Source organism: Ambystoma mexicanum, chromosome 1p (genome assembly GCF_040938575.1).
Source record: "Ambystoma mexicanum isolate Mex_15411 chromosome 1p, UKY_AmexF1_1, whole genome shotgun sequence".
In the NCBI taxonomy this organism is placed as follows: domain Eukaryota; kingdom Metazoa; phylum Chordata; class Amphibia; order Caudata; family Ambystomatidae; genus Ambystoma; species Ambystoma mexicanum.
In genome coordinates, this window is record NC_090921.1 from 39,388,237 (window position 1) to 39,406,858 (window position 18,622).

Here is an 18,622-nt window from a genome sequence, read left to right on the forward strand (position 1 = left end):
TAAATGGCTTTAGGTTCTGTTTTAGAAGCGGCTCTTCGCTTCCGGGTGAAATGTTCACATTCACTTCCGTTGTGAATGAGGCTTTCGCCGGAAGTCCGGCAAGAGGCTCGCGCGTCGCGTCACGTGCTGCATCCGGAACAGGAGCTGCCCAATAGGAGGCGGGATTAGTCCTGTGTCCGGCCGTAGCTCCATCCCGGGAAGACACGGAAATAGGTGAGAAGGGTTTAATTTTTGAAAGTGGGGTGCCGCCCTGGATTGCACGGGGCTGAGCCAGATTTCCAGAATAAAAAACCAGGACATGCGCAGTGTTGCCGGGTCGGAAGGTAAATATAAGCGCAACGCTCATACCTGCCTACATTTGAAAATCAAAATTCCTGAGATTTAGGCCCCGCCCACATCCACACAAGACTCCGCCCATTTGCACACAGCTCCGCCCACACGCCCCGCCCACCCGTCAAAAAGGTAAAGCCCAAGGGGGTCTGCCTGCATTGTATTCTACGCATGAGCGTTTCTCGTTACAGCGCCCAAGGGGGTCTGCTTGCATTGTATTCTACAGTGCCCAGGGGGTCTGCCTGCATTGTATTCTACAGTGCCCAGGGGGTCTGCCTGCATTGTATTCTACAGTGCCCAAGGGGGTCTGCCTGCATTGTATTCTACAGTGCCCAGGGGGTCTGCCTGCATTGTATTCTACAGTGCCCAAGGGGGTCTGCCTGCATTGTATTCTACAGTGCCCAGGGGGTCTGCCTGCATTGTATTCTACAGCGCCCAAGGGGGTCTGCCTGCATTGTATTCTACGCATGAGCGTTTCTCGTTACAGCGCCCAAGGGGGTCTGCTTGCATTGTATTCTACAGTGCCCAGGGGGTCTGCCTGCATTGTATTCTACAGTGCCCAAGGGGGTCTGCCTGCATTGTATTCTACAGTGCCCAGGGGGTCTGCCTGCATTGTATTCTACAGCGCCCAAGGGGGTCTGCCTGCATTGTATTCTACGCATGAGCGTTTCTCGTTACAGCGCCCAAGGGGGTCTGCCTGCATTGTATTCTACAGCGCCCAAGGGGGTCTGCCTGCATTGTATTCTACAGCGCCCAAGGGGGTCTGCCTGCATTGTATTCTACGCATGAGCGTTTCTCGTTACAGCGCCCAAGGGGGTCTGCCTGCATTGTATTCTACGCATGAGCGTTTCTCGTTACAGCGCCCAAGGGGGTCTGCCTGCATTGTATTCTACAGCGCCCAAGGGGGTCTGCCTGCATTGTATTCTACACATGAGCGTTTCTCGTTACAGCGCCCAGGGGGTCTGCCTGCATTGTATTCTACAGTGCCCAGGGGGTCTGCCTGCATTGTATTCTACGCATGAGCGTTTCTCGTTACAGCGCCCAAGGGGGTCTGCCTGCATTGTATTCTACGCATGAGCGTTTCTCGTTACAGCGCCCAAGGGGGTCTGCCTGCATTGTATTCTACGCATGAGCGTTTCTCGTTACAGCGCCCAGGGGGTCTGCCTGCATTGTATTCTACGCATGAGCGTTTCTCGTTACAGCGCCCAAGGGGGTCTGCCTGAATTGTATTCTACAGTGCCCAGGGGGTCTGCCTGCATTGTATTCTACAGCGCCCAAGGGGGTCTGCCTGCATTGTATTCTACAGTGCCCAGGGGGTCTGCCTGCATTGTATTCTACGCATGAGCGTTTCTCGTTACAGCGCCCAAGGGGGTCTGCCTGAATTGTATTCTACAGTGCCCAGGGGGTCTGCCTGCATTGTATTCTACAGCGCCCAAGGGGGTCTGCCTGCATTGTATTCTACAGTGCCCAGGGGGTCTGCCTGCATTGTATTCTACGCATGAGCGTTTCTCGTTACAGCGCCCAAGGGGGTCTGCCTGCATTGTATTCTACAGCGCCCAAGGGGGTCTGCCTGCATTGTATTCTACAGCGCCCAAGGGGGTCTGCCTGCATTGTATTCTACAGCGCCCAAGGGGGTCTGCCTGCATTGTATTCTACGCATGAGCGTTTCTCGTTACAGCGCCCAGGGGGTCTGCCTGCATTGTATTCTACGCATGAGCGTTTCTCGTTACAGCGCCCAAGGGGGTCTGCCTGCATTGTATTCTACAGTGCCCAGGGGGTCTGCCTGCATTGTATTCTACAGCGCCCAAGGGGGTCTGCCTGCATTGTATTCTACAGCGCCCAAGGGGGTCTGCCTGCATTGTATTCTACAGCGCCCAAGGGGGTCTGCCTGCATTGTATTCTACGCATGAGCGTTTCTCGTTACAGCGCCCAGGGGGTCTGCCTGCATTGTATTATACGCATGAGCGTTTCTCGTTACAGCGCCCAAGGGGGTCTGCCTGCATTGTATTCTACGCATGAGCGTTTCTCGTTACAGCGCCCAAGGGGGTCTGCCTGCATTGTATTCTACAGTGCCCAGGGGGTCTGCCTGCATTGTATTCCACAGCGCCCAAGGGGGTCTGCCTGCATTGTATTCTACAGTGCCCAGGGGGTCTGCCTGCATTGTATTCTACAGCGCCCAAGGGGGTCTGCCTGCATTGTATTCTGCGCAGCATGAGCGTTTCTCGTTACAGCGCCCAAGGGGGTCTGCCTGCATTGTATTCTACGCATGAGCGTTTCTCGTTACAGCGCCCAGGGGGTCTGCCTGCATTGTATTCTGCGCATGAGCGTTTCTCGTTACAGCGCCCAAGGGGGTCTGCCTGCATTGTATTCTACGCATGAGCGTTTCTCGTTACAGCGCCCAGGGGGTCTGCCTGCATTGTATTATACGCATGAGCGTTTCTCGTTACAGCGCCCAAGGGGGTCTGCCTGCATTGTATTCTGCACATGAGCGTTTCTCGTTACAGCGCCCAAGGGGGTCTGCCTGCATTGTATTCTACGCATGAGCGTTTCTCGTTACAGCGCCCAAGGGGGTCTGCCTGCATTGTATTCTACGCATGAGCGTTTCTCGTTACAGCGCCCAGGGGGTCTGCCTGCATTGTATTCTACGCATGAGCGTTTCTCGTTACAGCGCCCAAGGGGGTCTGCCTGCATTGTATTCTACGCATGAGCGTTTCTCGTTACAGCGTCCAAGGGGGTCTGCCTGCATTGTATTCTACGCATGAGCGTTTCTCGTTACAGCGCCCAAGGGGGTCTGCCTGCATTGTATTCTACGCATGAGCGTTTCTCGTTACAGCGCCCAAGGGGGTCTGCCTGCATTGTATTCTACAGTGCCCAGGGGGTCTGCCTGCATTGTATTCTACAGCGCCCAAGGGGGTCTGCCTGCATTGTATTCTACAGCGCCCAAGGGGGTCTGCCTGCATTGTATTCTACGCATGAGCGTTTCTCGTTACAGCGCCCAGGGGGTCTGCCTGCATTGTATTCTACGCATGAGCGTTTCTCGTTACAGCGCCCAAGGGGGACTGCCTGCATTGTATTCTACAGTGCCCAGGGGGTCTGCCTGCATTGTATTCTACAGCGCCCAAGGGGGTCTGCCTGCATTGTATTCTACTGCGCCCAAGGGGGTCTGCCTGCATTGTATTCTACGCATGAGCGTTTCTCGTTACAGCGCCCAGGGGGTCTGCCTGCATTGTATTATACGCATGAGCGTTTCTCGTTACAGCGCCCAAGGGGGTCTGCCTGCATTGTATTCTACGCATGAGCGTTTCTCGTTACAGCGCCCAAGGGGGTCTGCCTGCATTGTATTCTACAGTGCCCATGGGGTCTGCCTGCATTGTATTCTACAGCGCCCAAGGGGGTCTGCCTGCATTGTATTCTACAGTGCCCAGGGGGTCTGCCTGCATTGTATTCTACAGCGCCCAAGGGGGTCTGCCTGCATTGTATTCTGCGCATGAGCGTTTCTCGTTACAGCGCCCAAGGGGGTCTGCCTGCATTGTATTCTACGCATGAGCGTTTCTCGTTACAGCGCCCAGGGGGTCTGCCTGCATTGTATTATACGCATGAGCGTTTCTCGTTACAGCGCCCAAGGGGGTCTGCCTGCATTGTATTCTGCACATGAGCGTTTCTCGTTACAGCGCCCAAGGGGGTCTGCCTGCATTGTATTCTACGCATGAGCGTTTCTCATTACAGCGCCCAAGGGGGTCTGCCTGCATTGTATTCTACACATAAGCGTTTCTCGTTACAACCTTGTAGTTTAGTGAAGTTTGTTTACATTTTCAATTAACATGAGGTGTTTAAAGGGCTGCAAGTCTGCAACCTCGCACACCGCTACCTCCGGCAATACAATAAAATCTCCTTTTAAAAAAACATGCACGTTAAAAACACACACACAAGAAATACTGTATTTTCACTGTTTTAAACAGTAAGTAAAATGAAGGAGGCGCCGCCGCCGAAATAATGCTGCTTTCAATCCAATGACATGGATTGAAACTTTCAATCCACGTCATTCCATGGAAAGCACTATTATTACGGCGGTCGCTTGAGGGAAAGGAAGGAAAAAGTAAAAAAGTAGCGGAATTGATCCTCGCTACACAGGCAGTGAGTTGTCACGGGGGTTACCGATCACGGCACGGCACACGGAAGGCAGGCAGTTTCCGGGTCCCACCCACTTCTCCACCCGATTGGCTACCAGCGGCAGCCAATCAGGTGGAGAATATGACGGGATCCGGAAGGAATGTGAACATTCCTGAGATTCGAGGGACTTTTCCGGAGACCCGGAGAAATGCTCAAAATTCCGGAGTCTCCAGAAAAATTCCGGAGGTTAGGCAGGTATGGCAACACTGCAAATCTAGTCACACAGCCGCTCTCCATTGAACCCAACATGGGTAATGCAAGTGTGGGAAAAAAGTTCTTCAAAAACATGCTTTATTCTCGAGCAGTATGCATCAAATTTCACAAAAGTTTCAAAAGGAAATCCAAGTCTTAGTCAAAACAGTTCCAAAAAACAATCACTAATCCGTTCTTAGTGAGGGCGCGGCTAACACATCTCTAAAGGAAAATAGACTTAACGTGCCAATGCATTTTGGAGAATGTATCTCCTTCATCAGGGCAAGTCTGTAATATTATAATGCAATAGTGACAAAAATAAATTGCAAAAGACATGATCATGAAATGTGGATTAGTCACATACCAAAACGTAAGTATAATGTGATAACAACAAAAATACATTATAGAATACCGTAGACAAAAAAATTGAAATAGTCACATAACAAAGTGTAGGTAAATTCGGGTCATTTTGAGGTGCAGAAAAAGGGGAAGAAAGGAAAAAGAGAAATAAATGTAACAATTTAAGGTGAAAATGGGTGGACCTTAAATTGTTATATTTATTTCTCTTTTTGGATTTCCTTTTGAAACTTTTGCGAAATTTGATGCATACTGCTCGAGAATAAAGCATATTTTTGAAGAACTTTTTTCCACAATTGCATTACCCATGTTGGGTTCAATGGAGAGCGGCTGTGTGACTAGATTTGATATATAGTCTCTTGTTTCACATGTTTTTAGAGTCAGGGTGTCTCCAGATTCATCGCAGCCAGCTCCTATAAATGTTTTTTGATCTTGTTACTAACCTCATCCGAATTCAAGATTTCTACTTTACAAACTACTGTATTCAGAGTGTATCTACCTAGTGGTGCCCACTTATTTTTCTTTGATTCTTGCTACAGAAGAAAGCTCAGCTGGTTGAGCAGGTTGAGTGACTGTTGCTAAGATGTTATATATGTTTTCGGCCAGGGGATGTGTTGGGCTGGTAGCTTGCTTACATTCATGGTGAGGGTGGGGGAATTTCTGCCCACGTAGTGCAAATCAAAAGTAGGCACCCATGAACCCACAGTTTAATTTTCTAATGGCAATAGAAGCATTTATTTCCGATTAATCAGGTTGACAAGCATATAACGGCTTTAGAAATATATCCTGTGAAAAAACACAAAGGAAGGGACACACAAATCCCAGGGTATTTGTGTGGCATCAGACAAAAAAATAAACCCATCTCAAAGAAAACAAATGAATGTAAGTTCAAGAAGCATGTTTAAGTTTGGGGGGCGTGGCCTGCAGGCCATGTAGAAGGACATGATCTAGCTAGAGCTCCTGCTGATCCGACTGTTATTTGGAAAAAACCTGCATGAATTATAGACTCTACAGCCACCAATGACGGAGAGATATATGCATGAAGTCACGGGGCACAAGGAGATACATTGAGACACTGCACGGTTGGCTTGGCCACTGCAAGAAATGCTGCGGAAGATAGTGGAGAAACGAAAGTGACATGGAGAAAATGGCGGCCGCCTGCAGACAAAGAGACTAGATTCGGGACGTTTGAATCTGACTTCAGCGGACCGCTCACCGGACTACACCGGCACTGCATTAAGCTTCATGGTGAGAGCGCCCTCATCAGAAACCGTGCTGTAGAGGAGGTGCGCTCTTTCCCATGTTTGTGACTGGCGAAGCCTGGTGTCGCACACCCGAAGTGAGGAACTGGAAGCTTCCAGCTGATGGAAGAGATCACCTAAGGGAGTACGCTAGCTGGGCCCTGCAGTTGAAACTGTATCAACAACACAGCTGATCTACTGGAGAAGCCGAGCCCGGCGGTGAGTAGCCGCTACAATTGTAGCAAAAAAGACGAGGAAAACGAGCCTATTGCGTTGCGCCCTGGCCCTGAGGAACAAACGAAAAAGGGAATTAAAGGGATACAATATATCACAGACCAGCTGACTCAGACGGAGCAGCATCGCAGCATGAGGCCCGGGCATTTGAAAGTGTTGGCCTGCGAGCCACTACGAAATGAGGCGCTGACGCACAATGCGGCACAAAATGGCTGGCAACCTATAGTGAAGGACGCCCGCATTGAAATATGAAGGGCCCTTGCCCAGACAACAAAGGAGCTGTATCACGGAAGCGCTAAATGTACTTAATGCAGGAGAGACACCACCCAATCTGGATAAACAGCCTGTGACAGCACCCATTATAGTGCCAAAGAACGGACTGGTCAGACATCGTGATAAGAGGGGGCACACTGCAGCCCAATCTATGGGAAGTAGTTACGACAATTGGAGGCAGCTGCCACTATTCAAATGAGTCATGCAGGTGGGGCAGTGTGTTGCCTCCAGCAACACGCAGTGAATAACAGTTGCTGATCGACACTGGACTGCCCTACTCCACAGTGGAACTGAGAGTGGTGCAGTTTGCGGATGGGTATAAATTGTGAGTGGATCCTAAATGATGAGGTGCCGGGGGCATTATAGACACAGTTTGACATTTAGGACAAATACCTCATAAGGCCATAATGACCAAGTGCGCATGACGCGGAGAGTGTGAGCATAAAGAGAGAGACACAGGCAGGCTATATGCTGATAGCTGGAGGAACTGTCCGGACCCGCAGCCTGCTGGGATAAACGGTGCCTGGTCTGGATAGCTCACAGTGTGGGCGTGTAATGTATTGGAGCGCAGCCTTACATTCCCACGTGGGAGGTCACAACCCATTCTTGCAGCTCACAAGTTGCTCTAAGACCCCTTTTGTGGGGCCAGTCCGGGCACAGACAATACTAGCTATCTAATCCCGCTGAAGCTGGCTGGTAGCGAGGCTCGCCCACAAGTCTGTGGCACGACGCCATGTCCAGCAAACCTCTGAGAACGAAAAGCAAGCAACCTACACTGGACGAATACTCCAGAACACCACCGGGTCCAGAAGGCACCAAGAGTAAAGACAAAACCCCGGCCGGAAGCGCTGTCACCATGGGTACTAATCGGGAGATCCTGGCTGCAATTGCGGACTTGAAAGTGGCTTGGGAGACCAAGTTGGGCCTGGCTATGACTGAACTGAAAGCAGCATTGGAGCTTAAAGTCGGTGCAGTGCAAGAGGAAGAGAACCTTCTCCGGCAAGCTGCAGACCTTCACGCCCTGGTGCAATGTGTGGGCAACTTGGAAAGTAGGGCGGAAGAGGCGGAAGGACGCGCCAGAAGGAACAACATCCGCATTGTTGGTTTGCCGGAGGGAGCTGAAGGATCCAACCCTACGGAGTTCATTGAATCCATGCTACTGCAGGAGATAACTGAAGGAGTGTTATCCCAGGGGTTCGCAATGGAAAGAGCGCACAGGGCCCTGATGAGGAGGCTGCCCCCGGGTACCTCCCCCCCCAGGCAGGTGATTGCCAAGATCCTAAACTATCGCGACCCGGAAAGGATCCTTGAATGCTTTCGGAAGGGCGGTATAATACAAAGAGGAATGGCAAATATAACTGCATACCCAGATTATACCCTGTTGGTACAACGCAGCCGCATGAGCTTTGGGACTGTCAAGAGAAGATTGCGTGAAGCAGGCCACAAGTACATGTTGCTCTACCTTGTGACGCTGAAGGTGTTACACAAAAATAGAACCTTGTTTTTCGAGTCCCCATAGGAAGCTATGGGGTGGCTCGACATGCAAAGCTGCCTCCAGGAATCGGGCATCCAGACAGGAGAAGGTGATGGAAGAGATAAGTAAGCTGCGTATGCGGCACCGAGGGGGTCGCTTGATTTATTTATTTATTTATATAGCGCGCAGACAGCCCAGGGGCATTGTGGCGCTGTTACTTGCAGGAACTTAATTACAGGGGGTACAGGATTGGTAGCAGTCGTTGGCACATTATGATTGCTACAAACAGATTAGTCATTACAGCGCATGCATCTTTGGTTATAACATTACTGGCAGTTTATTGGCAAACATGGTGCTGCGAGAGACCTTATGTGAAGAGGATGGTTTTCATAGCTTTCCGGAAGGCAATGAGGGAGGGCTCACCTCGGATTGTGGGAGGTAGGGCATTCCAGTGTGATGGTGCGAGATAAGGGAAGCTGGATCCTCCAGCTCTGGCTCTTTTTACTGGTGGCACACAGAGCATGTTGGTATATGGTGACCTGGTTGGCCTTGAGGAGGAGACGGGGTGGATTCTTTGTGAGAGGTAGACCGGGGCGGTGAGGTGGATGCACTTGTGGGTCAGTGTCAAAGCTTTGAAGATGATTCTTTCCTTTATTGGTAGTCAATGGGCGAGTTTTCTGGTCTCAGAGATGTTCTCTTTTCGTGATACCTTGGGCAGCGCGGAGGGCATTGTTTTTTTTTTTTTTTTTTTTTAAATATATTTTTATTTTATGTAAACCAAACAACAATACAACAGAACATAAATAAAACACACCAAACAACAAAAAAAACACTGCAATCCCCATCCCTTCCCCCTATGAGCCTGTGTGGTGTCCGCCATCAGTATCCGCTCCGTGCGGTGGGGCATCATCGCCCTCAGATCCAGCCGAGGCCGACCCTGTTCCAAACAGCTCGGCTATCAATAACTTCCATGCCGTGAGGGAGCCCGTTTCTTCCTCCTCCCCTGCCATACTGGCATCCCGCCACGCCGCTGTCTCGGCATCAGCCCATTTTTGGAGATCTCTCCACCAGACCTCCACTCGTGGCTTATGACATTTCTTCCACCCCATGGCAATCCTACGTTTAGCAAGCACATAAGCCAGATCTTTAAGTTTCTCGACATGTCGGAGCTTACGCGCTCTGGGATACCCCCCCAGCAGACAGGCCCAGGCTGAATCCACTTTGAGCGTAATACCCTTTGCTGCCAGCCTCTGCGCCACTTCACCCCAGTAGCTTGCGATCACTGGGCACGCCCAGAACATGTGTATCATGTCCGCATTCTCTTCGTTACACTTGGGGCACGCCTGGCGCCCAGTGTCCCGAAATCTGGATATTCTCAGGGGGGTCATATATGCCCTGTGCGTAATATAGAGCTGTATCTGCTTAAACCTGGCGTTCCTCGATACTTTTTTGTGGTACCCCAAGACGCGTTCCCACAACCCATCCGCCATCGGGGCCCCCATCTCTGCTTCCCATTCCAGTCTCAAGTGCCCCAAATCCTTCCCAACCTTTGTCATTAACATCTCATACAACCTGGAGACCTCATGCCCACCCTCCGATGTGTCGTATATTATCTCCAACGTAGCATCCGGTTCATCGGCCAAGGTAGTTTCAGGCCACGTACTCCGGATCTCCTGCACCACCCTATGATATGTTACGTATTGACCCCTGTGCAGCCCGACACCGCCTCTAGTTCTTCGAACTCCATTAGGGTCCCGTCCTGCCAGATGTCTCCCATGGTGACCAACCCCACTGATTCCCAGTATGTCCGAAGGATTGCTCTTAGCTGCCCGTCTTCCTTCGCCAGTGCGACCAGTGGTAACTGCGGCACACACGGCAAGGGGTCACCCATCATCTGGCAGGCTCGCCGCCACATGTTCCTACCCAAGGCCAGCATCCTAGGACGTTCCCTCATACATGCATTGGTCACCCAGATCACCTCTCGCAAATAAAAAGGGGAACAGTCCCTCCCCAGCAGCCTGTGTTCAGGGGTCTCGTCATCCGAGAGCCACCTGGCCACATATTGCAATTGCGCAGCCACATAATAGGCCTCAAAGTTCGGCAGTTTCACGCCACATTTCTCGTAAAAGTTCTGCAGTTTCCACAATGCGACTCTATTGCGTGTGCCGTGCCATAGGAAATCCCTACATACACTATGTAACCTCATAAAAAACTTCTTAGGTATCATATAAGGGATGTTATTAAAGTAATGCAAAAGCCTGGGCAGCACCACCATCTTGAGCATAGCTCCCCGGCCCATCATCGCTAAAGGCAATCTTTCCCAGAACCTCATGCACTTCTCAATCTTCCCCACAGCTAATTCGGTATTATGCTTATGTTCCTCCTCAGTTGTGTGATACACGTCAATTCCCAGGTACCGGAAAGAGCTCGTCGCCCACGGGATCTGCAGCACTGGCAACCTCTCCACGGGAGTCCCCACATAACCGCCCAGCGGAAATAGTATGGATTTCTGGGTGTTTACTGCTATGCCGGACAGCCAGGCGTACCTCTCCATTACCTCCAAGACCTACTGTAAATTCTCTTCCGGGTATTTCAGGTATAGCAGCATATCATCTGCATACAGGGATATAAGGTGACACTCCCCTCCCACCTCAATACCCACCGGGTCATACTGCTGCTGAAGGTAAATTGCTAAGGGTTCGAGGGCCAATATATACAACATTGGGGACCAAGGACACCCCTGCCTAGTGCCTCTGCCCAACTGCCATCTGTCTGACACCACTGCGCCCGTATGGACCCTGGCCAGAGGTGCACTATATAACATCTCGGCCCACCTAATGTAGCCTGGTCCCATTCCAAACCGTCCCAGAGCCGCCAGCAACCACGGCCACCGAACAGAGTCGAACGCTTTAACCGCGTCCAACGCCACTATCGCCATTTCGCTGTCGTCACTACATCCCCATTCAACCACCCTGTGAAGGCGTCTATGATTGTGAGTGATATTCCTGTTCGGGACATAGCCCGTCTGGTCAGGATGGATCAACTTGCCGATCACTCTCTGCATTCTGGCCGCCAGGACAGCTGTTAGTATCTTGCTGTCTTGGTTCAGCATCGACAGGGGCCTGTAGGAGCCACAACCGTGTCCCGGTTTATTGGGTTTGGGGAGCGGTATTATAATCGCCTCCCTGAGTGATTCCGGCAACCGCCCCACCTCGAACGCTTCATTAAGCATCTCCAGCATGGGCGGGAGCACCTCCTCTCCATACGCTTTATAAAATTCACTGGGGAACCCATCCGCCCCTGGGGCCTTGCAAGTGGGTAACTGCCTCACAATCTCTTTCAACTCTTCCAGAGTGATCGGAGCATCCAACTCCTCTCGCTCTTCATCACTTTTCCTGGGCAGGCCTATGTCTTCGAGTACTTCATCTATCTCCTCCCGGCTCCCCCCCTCATGATCCTCGTATAATGCCTGATAATATTCTGCGAATGCCCCATTTACACCTTCTTGGGTGTCCACCTCCTCGCCCTTTTCAGTGATCACCGATCGGATCGGGGATCTCGGGGTCTCGCTCTTATACAGCCAAGCTAGAAGCCTGCCCGTTTTGTCCCCCCCCCGCATGTAGTCTCTCAATATACTTTCTGTAGTTCAGATTACAGAGCCTGTCCCAGTGTTCCGCACACCTCTGTTGCAGGTTAGAGACCGCCTCCATATCGATCCCACCTTCTTCCAGCTCTCTTTCCAACTCAGTCTCAGCCTTATGCAGATCGGCTAGGACTCCCCCCATCAACCCCTTGGACTTCGCAATGGCGACCCCCCACATTACAACCTTAAAGGCCTCCAATAAAGTACCAGCCGACTTAACACTCCCTGTATTCACCTCAAAGTAAGCAGTTATCTCCTCCCTCATATCCTCTCTGAAGACTGGGTCCCTGAGCGCTTCCGCCCTAAGGCGCCATGTTGGAATGCGTGCTCGTGGGGGGTAAAGCTGCCATCGCAAGACCAGGGGCGAGTGGTCCGAGAGGACTCTCGCCCTGTAGTCTATATGGTCGCACTCCGCGATAACGTCCGGAGTGATGAAAAAGTAATCCAGCCTCGTGTGCAGTTGATGCGGGCCGAATAATGCGAGTATTGCCTCACGCCAGGGTGACTCGCTCTCCACACATCTACCAGGCCAAAGTCCGCCAGCAACGTCTGCAATACTCTAGCCGCCGGGCTGGGCTTGTCTATCTTGTCATCCGACCTATCCTCCCTGGGGTTCAGTACACAATTGAAGTCCCCGCCCCAAATCACTGTACCCCCCCATCCCGTCGCTAAGTCTCGTGCACAGCGCCCTAAAGTATGTCGCCGTGTCCTGGTTGGGAGCATAAGTGTTTATAATACACACTACTTTGTTCACCACAAGCCCCCTTACCATGACCAGCCTCCCATTGGACTCCACAACCTCCCCAAGTAGCTTAAATGGGACATGTGGTGCCACCCAAACCAGCACACCTCTAGCATAGGCGGAGTATGTAGATCCCACTACTGTCCCCTTCCACTTCCTCCCCACCAGTTCCATTTTCTCCCGTGTCAGATGCGTCTCCTGTAACAAGGCCACGTCTATCTTTTGCCTTTTCAGGTACAACATGACCTTGTTTCGCTTTAGGTAGCTGTTAAGCCCTCTAACGTTCCACGTTAATATCCTAAGGTCCCCCATGGTCTATCAGTAGCTTCCCGCCTCCCCCCCACCTCGCAGACGCCCAATTCCAGTTTCACCCCCAGGCTCATATAAAAACTGACACACCCCACACCCCTAACCCAACCAACTGCCCAGCTCCATCCCTGGATCTCAGGCATCCCCGTGTTCGGTTCTCTCTGGAAACCCGAGTAGAGAACCCGACGGGGTGTCACCCCACTAACAGTGACTAACCTAAACTCAAACTGGGGTACAAAGAACGGCCCCTGGAGGCTCCTCTCCCTCACATCCGTATCCGTGCACACGGACCATGTTCCCAACTACTAACGCGTACACGTTCTAAAACAAATTCAAAGACTATATTCCAGTCCCAATGTTCATAGCCCAACCGGGCCTGCAGCGTCACTTATCTCGTCCCGTTCCATCAGCCGTCCGAACATCTGGCTCCTGAGGGCAGTTTTGCGCGTCTAGCCACTCCATGGCATCCTCCGGAGTGTCAAAAAACAGCATCTTGCTCTTAAAGAAAACCTTCAGTTTGGCCGGGTAGAGTAACATGTATTTATACCCAGCTTCCCGCAATCGCCTCTTAACCGATCCAAAGTTCATGCGACTGCGCTGTACCTGCAGGGTATAATCGGGGTAAGCAGTTATGGTCGCCTCTCCTCGTCGTATAGTGCCCCCCTTGCGGAAGTGTTCAAGGATCCTTTCCCGGTCCCGGTAATTGAGGATCTTGGCGATCACAGGCCTGGGCGGATTTCCTGGCGGTGGCTTCCTAGTCAAGGCCCTGTGCGCTCTCTCCACCGCAAACCCCTGCGACAGGGTGCCCCCCGTGATCTCCTGCAGCAACAAGTTTTCAATAAACTCCGTGGGACTTTGGCCCTCAGCCCCCTCCGGCAGGCCCACAATGCGGACGTTGTTTCTCCGGGCGCGTCCTTCCGCCTCCTCAGCCCTACGTTGCCCACACGTTGCACCAGGGCATGGAGATCACGCTTGTGCGCGGCGCAGTCCGCCACGGTAGGGCCCATTTCCTTTTCCAAGGTCTCCGTGCGCTCTGCCAGGGCTCGCACGTCCTGCCTTAGGAGGTTCACGTCCTCCTGCATCGCCCCAACCTGTAGTTCCATCGCGGTCTTCAGTTCGGCCACAGCGAGCTGGAGCTTGGTCTCCCACGTCGCTTTCAGGTCCGCGATCGCAGCGAGGACCTCCTGGTTCGCACCCCCGGCGGCCATCTCCTTGGCCTGAGCCTTCTCCTTGCTCCTGGCTCCGGCCGAGATTCAGCTGCAGCTTTCCTGCTCTGGTCTCCGGTCCCCGTCCTCCGCGTACAGCACCAATGAAGGAAAAGCCACCCAGCGGTAGCTTTTGTTTACTACAGCTGGCTGGCTTTTCCTTCATTAGTGCCGCAAAAGCCAGCACAGGCGGGCATCCATTTCACAAAATGGATGCGCCCATGTGCTTGCTTTTGTGAATTTTGATCTTGAATAGCTCAAAATGTTACATAGGAAGTTTAAAAAAAAAGTGCTAGTATTTTTTATTTTTTTTAATGTTGCCTATCTATTTTTTAAATACATTTTTTTACTGGACTATCCCTTTAAGGGCGGGCTTGATCATGTTATATTTGAATACGACCCATGAGGACTGAGTTTGTTAGCACAATAAGGGAGCCTCGCAGAGATAGTCCTCATACCCCCATTTACAGTAGTTTAGTTAGGTCACCGGTAGTCCAGTGACACCCTGCCGGGCTTCTGTCCTCGGCATACCGAGGCAGAACCAAACGCGGGGTCGCCTGAGATCCAGGGATGGAGCTGGGCATTTGTTGGGGTTGGGAAGGGTGGGGGGAGGCTAAGGGCGGAGTGTGGGGGTTTTAAGTTGGGAAGCGGGTAGAGGGGGTGTTTGTTGGGTGGGAAAGGGTAATGAGCCAAAACGCAAATCTTAACAGGCGGGATAAGGGGCGAAGATGGAGGGCGGAATATTGTAGCCATGGCCTCAGGGTGCCTTAGAGTGGTTACCTGGAACGTCGGGGGCCTCAATAGCTATCTGAAACGTAACAAGGTGATGATGTACCTGAAAAGGATGAGGATTGATATAGCATTATTGCAAGAGACCCACCTTACCGGGGAGAAATTGGAGGTGGTTAAGAGGAAGTGGAGGGGGAGCTTGGCGGGAGCCACATATTCGGCCTACGCTAGAGGAGTTATCATCTGGGTGGCACCGCATGTACCATTTCAGCTGCCTCCGGTTACGGGAGACCCGGACGGCAGATTGATCGTTATGAGCGGGATGCTGGAAAACCGGGAAGTGTGTATTGTAAATTTATACGCCCCCAACCAAGATACAGCGTCTTACTTTAGGACTCTGTATGGCAAAATTAGCCCCCTATTAGGTGGCTGGATCCTGTGGGGCGGAGACTTTAATTGTGTACTTAATCCTAAGGTTGACAGATCAGATGGTAAGCTAGACAAACCCACCCCAGCTGCAAAGGTGCTACAGGCCCTCCTGGGAGACTTCAACCTAGTTGACGTCTGGAGGCAGCTGCATCCAGTAGATAGGCAATACTCGCACTATGCGGCACCACACGACATGCACACAAGGTTGGACTACGTGTTTGCTGCTGCAGAGTTGGCGGAAGAGATCGAAGGCGCGGAATATAAGGCCAGGGTGCTCTCGGGCCACTCCTCCCTGGTCCTGGAGTGGCAACACCAACCTCCTAGGGCGCGGATTCCTACTTGAAAGCTCAGGGCCGAGGCTCTGCAGGACCTGGGATTCCGGGAGGACTTAAGAGAGGCGATCACGGAGTACTTTGAGATCAATACTGGCATTGTAAGCTCTATGGGAACTGTGTGGGGGGCATTTGAAGTGGTTTTGCGGGGGGTTGCCATATCGAAATCTAGAGGGTTCCAGGGGGGCATAGAGCAGGAGCTGAGGGGAATTGAGGAGGAGTTGGAGGAAATGATGCGTAGGGGAGGCACCTCTAATGATGAGAGAGTCAGGATGAGGCAGCTACAACAAGCTAGTGGTGAACTCTGGGACAGGTTATGTAAAATAAGCTACAAGAAGTATGTGGAGAGACAGCATGCAAGGGGAATACGCTGGGCAGGTTGCTGGCCTGGCTATACAAGAGCGAGGCACTGCGACTGGTGATCAGGGAAATTAAAGGAGAGGGAGGTCGGACCCTGAATACCCAGGAGGGGGTGAATGAAGAGTTCCTGAGATACTATAAACATCTCTATGAGGACCCAGGCGGATCAAGGGACCACGAAATCCAGGAAACGCTGGAGGATACAGGCCTGCCCACCCTAGATGATGTGGAACGGGCAGACCTGGACGCCCCTATTACAATGGAAGAACTTGAGCTAGTGGTTCAGCACCTGCCCACCTGTAAGGCCCCTGGGTCAGATGGGCTTCCAAGTGAATTCTACAAAACTTATAAGAGCTGCTTCCCCCGCTGCTGGCTATGCTTAACGAGGCGCACGAGCAAGGCAGGCTACCAGAGTCCCTACGAGAGGCAGTGATTATTCCGCTTTTAAATCCGGGTAAGCCTAGCACGGACTGTGGGTCATATAGACCCCTATCGATGCTTAACCAGGACGGCAAAATCCTTACTGCTGTGCTGGCAAATAGGCTTAAGACAGTCATTGGTAAACTGATACATACCGATCAAACAGGCTACGTCCCGGGTAGGAATATAACTGATAATCACAGGAGATTGCATCATATTATTGATCAAACAAAGGAGGACCCAGGTGAATTGGCAATAGTTTCACTAGACGCGGTCAAGGCCTTCGATTCAGTTAAATGGTCCTGGCTGATTGCGTCTTTGGAAGGCTATGGAATAGGGCCGGGGCACCTCAGGTGGGTGAAAATGTCATACAGCTCTCCAATTCCTAGGGTTGAAACGGGCGCTATCATATCAGATAGATAGCTAAGCAGGGGCACTAGACAGGCTGCCCGTGGTCGCCCATGTTATATATACTAGCGTTGGAACCATTAGCCGTCTGTCTAAGACAGCAATACGAGGAGATGGGTATCCGTACTGCGGGTGGTCTGCATCTTGTTTCTTTATATGCTGACATACTGTTGTATCTACAGTACATTCTGGATGTGATGGAGCAATTTGCCGCCCTTTCCGGCATTGCGGTTAACCCCAAGAAGTCTAGCATGTTCCCCCTGGGGAGATACAGATTTGTCCTACCCAGGGGTTTGCCGATATTACCAATACCCTGGCGCACCAAGTCGTTCCGATACCTCGCAATTGACATATACCATACGGCAGGAGAAGAACATACACACAATATGGTAAAGGCAGTAGAAGGAATTAAAAATAGCATGCGATTTTGGTCCAGGCTACCCCAGGCTATGATGGGGAGAGCTGCTCTGCTTAAGATGGTAGTCTTGCCCAGACTGTTGAATTTCTTTGTAAATACCCCGCACGTGATCCCGAGGTGCTTTTTCCCTAGTCTCCACAGTTTGTGCAGGGGCTTTATTTGGAACAACTCCAGGAACAGGGCGGCCCTTTGGAAATTACAGAACTCGTGTGACAGGGGAGGAATAAACCTGCCGAATTTTGAGCTATACTATTTGGCAGGACAGCTGCAGTATGTGGCGAGATGGCTGTCCGAGGAGGAGATGGCAGAAACCAGGCTGCTGTGCAGGGAACCAGCTCCCTTCTTCCTCAGAGAAGTGGTGTGGCTGTCCAAACCAAAGGTTCTAAAGATGGCGAGGCTGTTGGTACTTGGCTGGGAGATGTGGCATAGGGCATGGCAGATGGCGGGATACCCGGCTCCGTTCTCTATGCAGGTGCCACTAGCAGCACTATGTGGAGAAGATCCCCAACTGATACAAGGGGTCCGTAGGTTCTGGGTACCAATGGGCCTGGCCACCCTGGGAGACATATGGCAAGAAGGGGAGGCATTGGAGTTCCAGAGACTGATAGAAGACACCGGGGTGCATAAGGGGCAGTATATAACCTACACCAGAATTGTTAAAAGAGCGCGAGTGAAGTGGCCAGCGGTGGTGCTCACTGAGCAACCGGATGCCACCATGGAGACGATATATGACATTTCAGAGGGTGGGCATGAGATATCCCGTATATATGAGCTGTTGGGATCTAAGGTGGGGAAGAAGAGGTGGGAGAGCCCATGTCGGATGGGCTCTGGGATAGAGCCCAAAGATATCATAAAAAAGTGTCCCGGAACGCAAGGCTCGAGCAGATCCAATTGCATGTCACACATAGAGCATATCTCACCCCTAGTAAGATCGCCAGGTTTGGTGGCCAGACGACTCAGAGATGCCCTAGGTGTGGGAAGGAGGAGGCTGGGTTGCTACACATGTTCTGGGCCTGCCCGGAGGTGGGAAGATTTTGGTCAGAACTGAAGACACGCTTAGCAGGAAACAGTATTATGCTGGAGGTGGAGTCGGCCTGGTCATGCATGTTGGGGGGGGTTTCCCTAGGCCACGCAATTTAAGGCACATTAGCAAAATGAAGGACCTAGCATATATCCTGGCCAAACGAAGGATAGCAATGTGCTGGAAGGCAGCCCAGAGGCCAAGGATAGAGTTGTGGTGGGCTGACCTCCTGAAATGGGCAGAGGCAGAAACGGCTGCTTGGTGTGACGCGGTTTGTAGGGGAGGGGAGGAGGAGGTAGGACCCCTAATTGAATGGAGCCAGCTGGTGGCTACTT

General features: G+C 51.7%; 1 protein-coding gene across 1 annotated transcript in view; it reads left to right on the forward strand.

The window, feature by feature from the left end:
- The first annotated feature begins 202 nt into the window (after window positions 1–202).
- The window catches only part of LOC138565628 (uncharacterized), a 124,018-nt gene continuing 105,598 nt past the window's right edge, over window positions 203–18,622 (forward strand). The window contains exon 1 of the mRNA XM_069642993.1: window positions 203–323. Coding sequence (XP_069499094.1) covers window positions 299–323 — 25 coding nt within the window. The 5' untranslated portion in view covers window positions 203–298. The remainder of the gene's footprint in view (window positions 324–18,622) is intronic.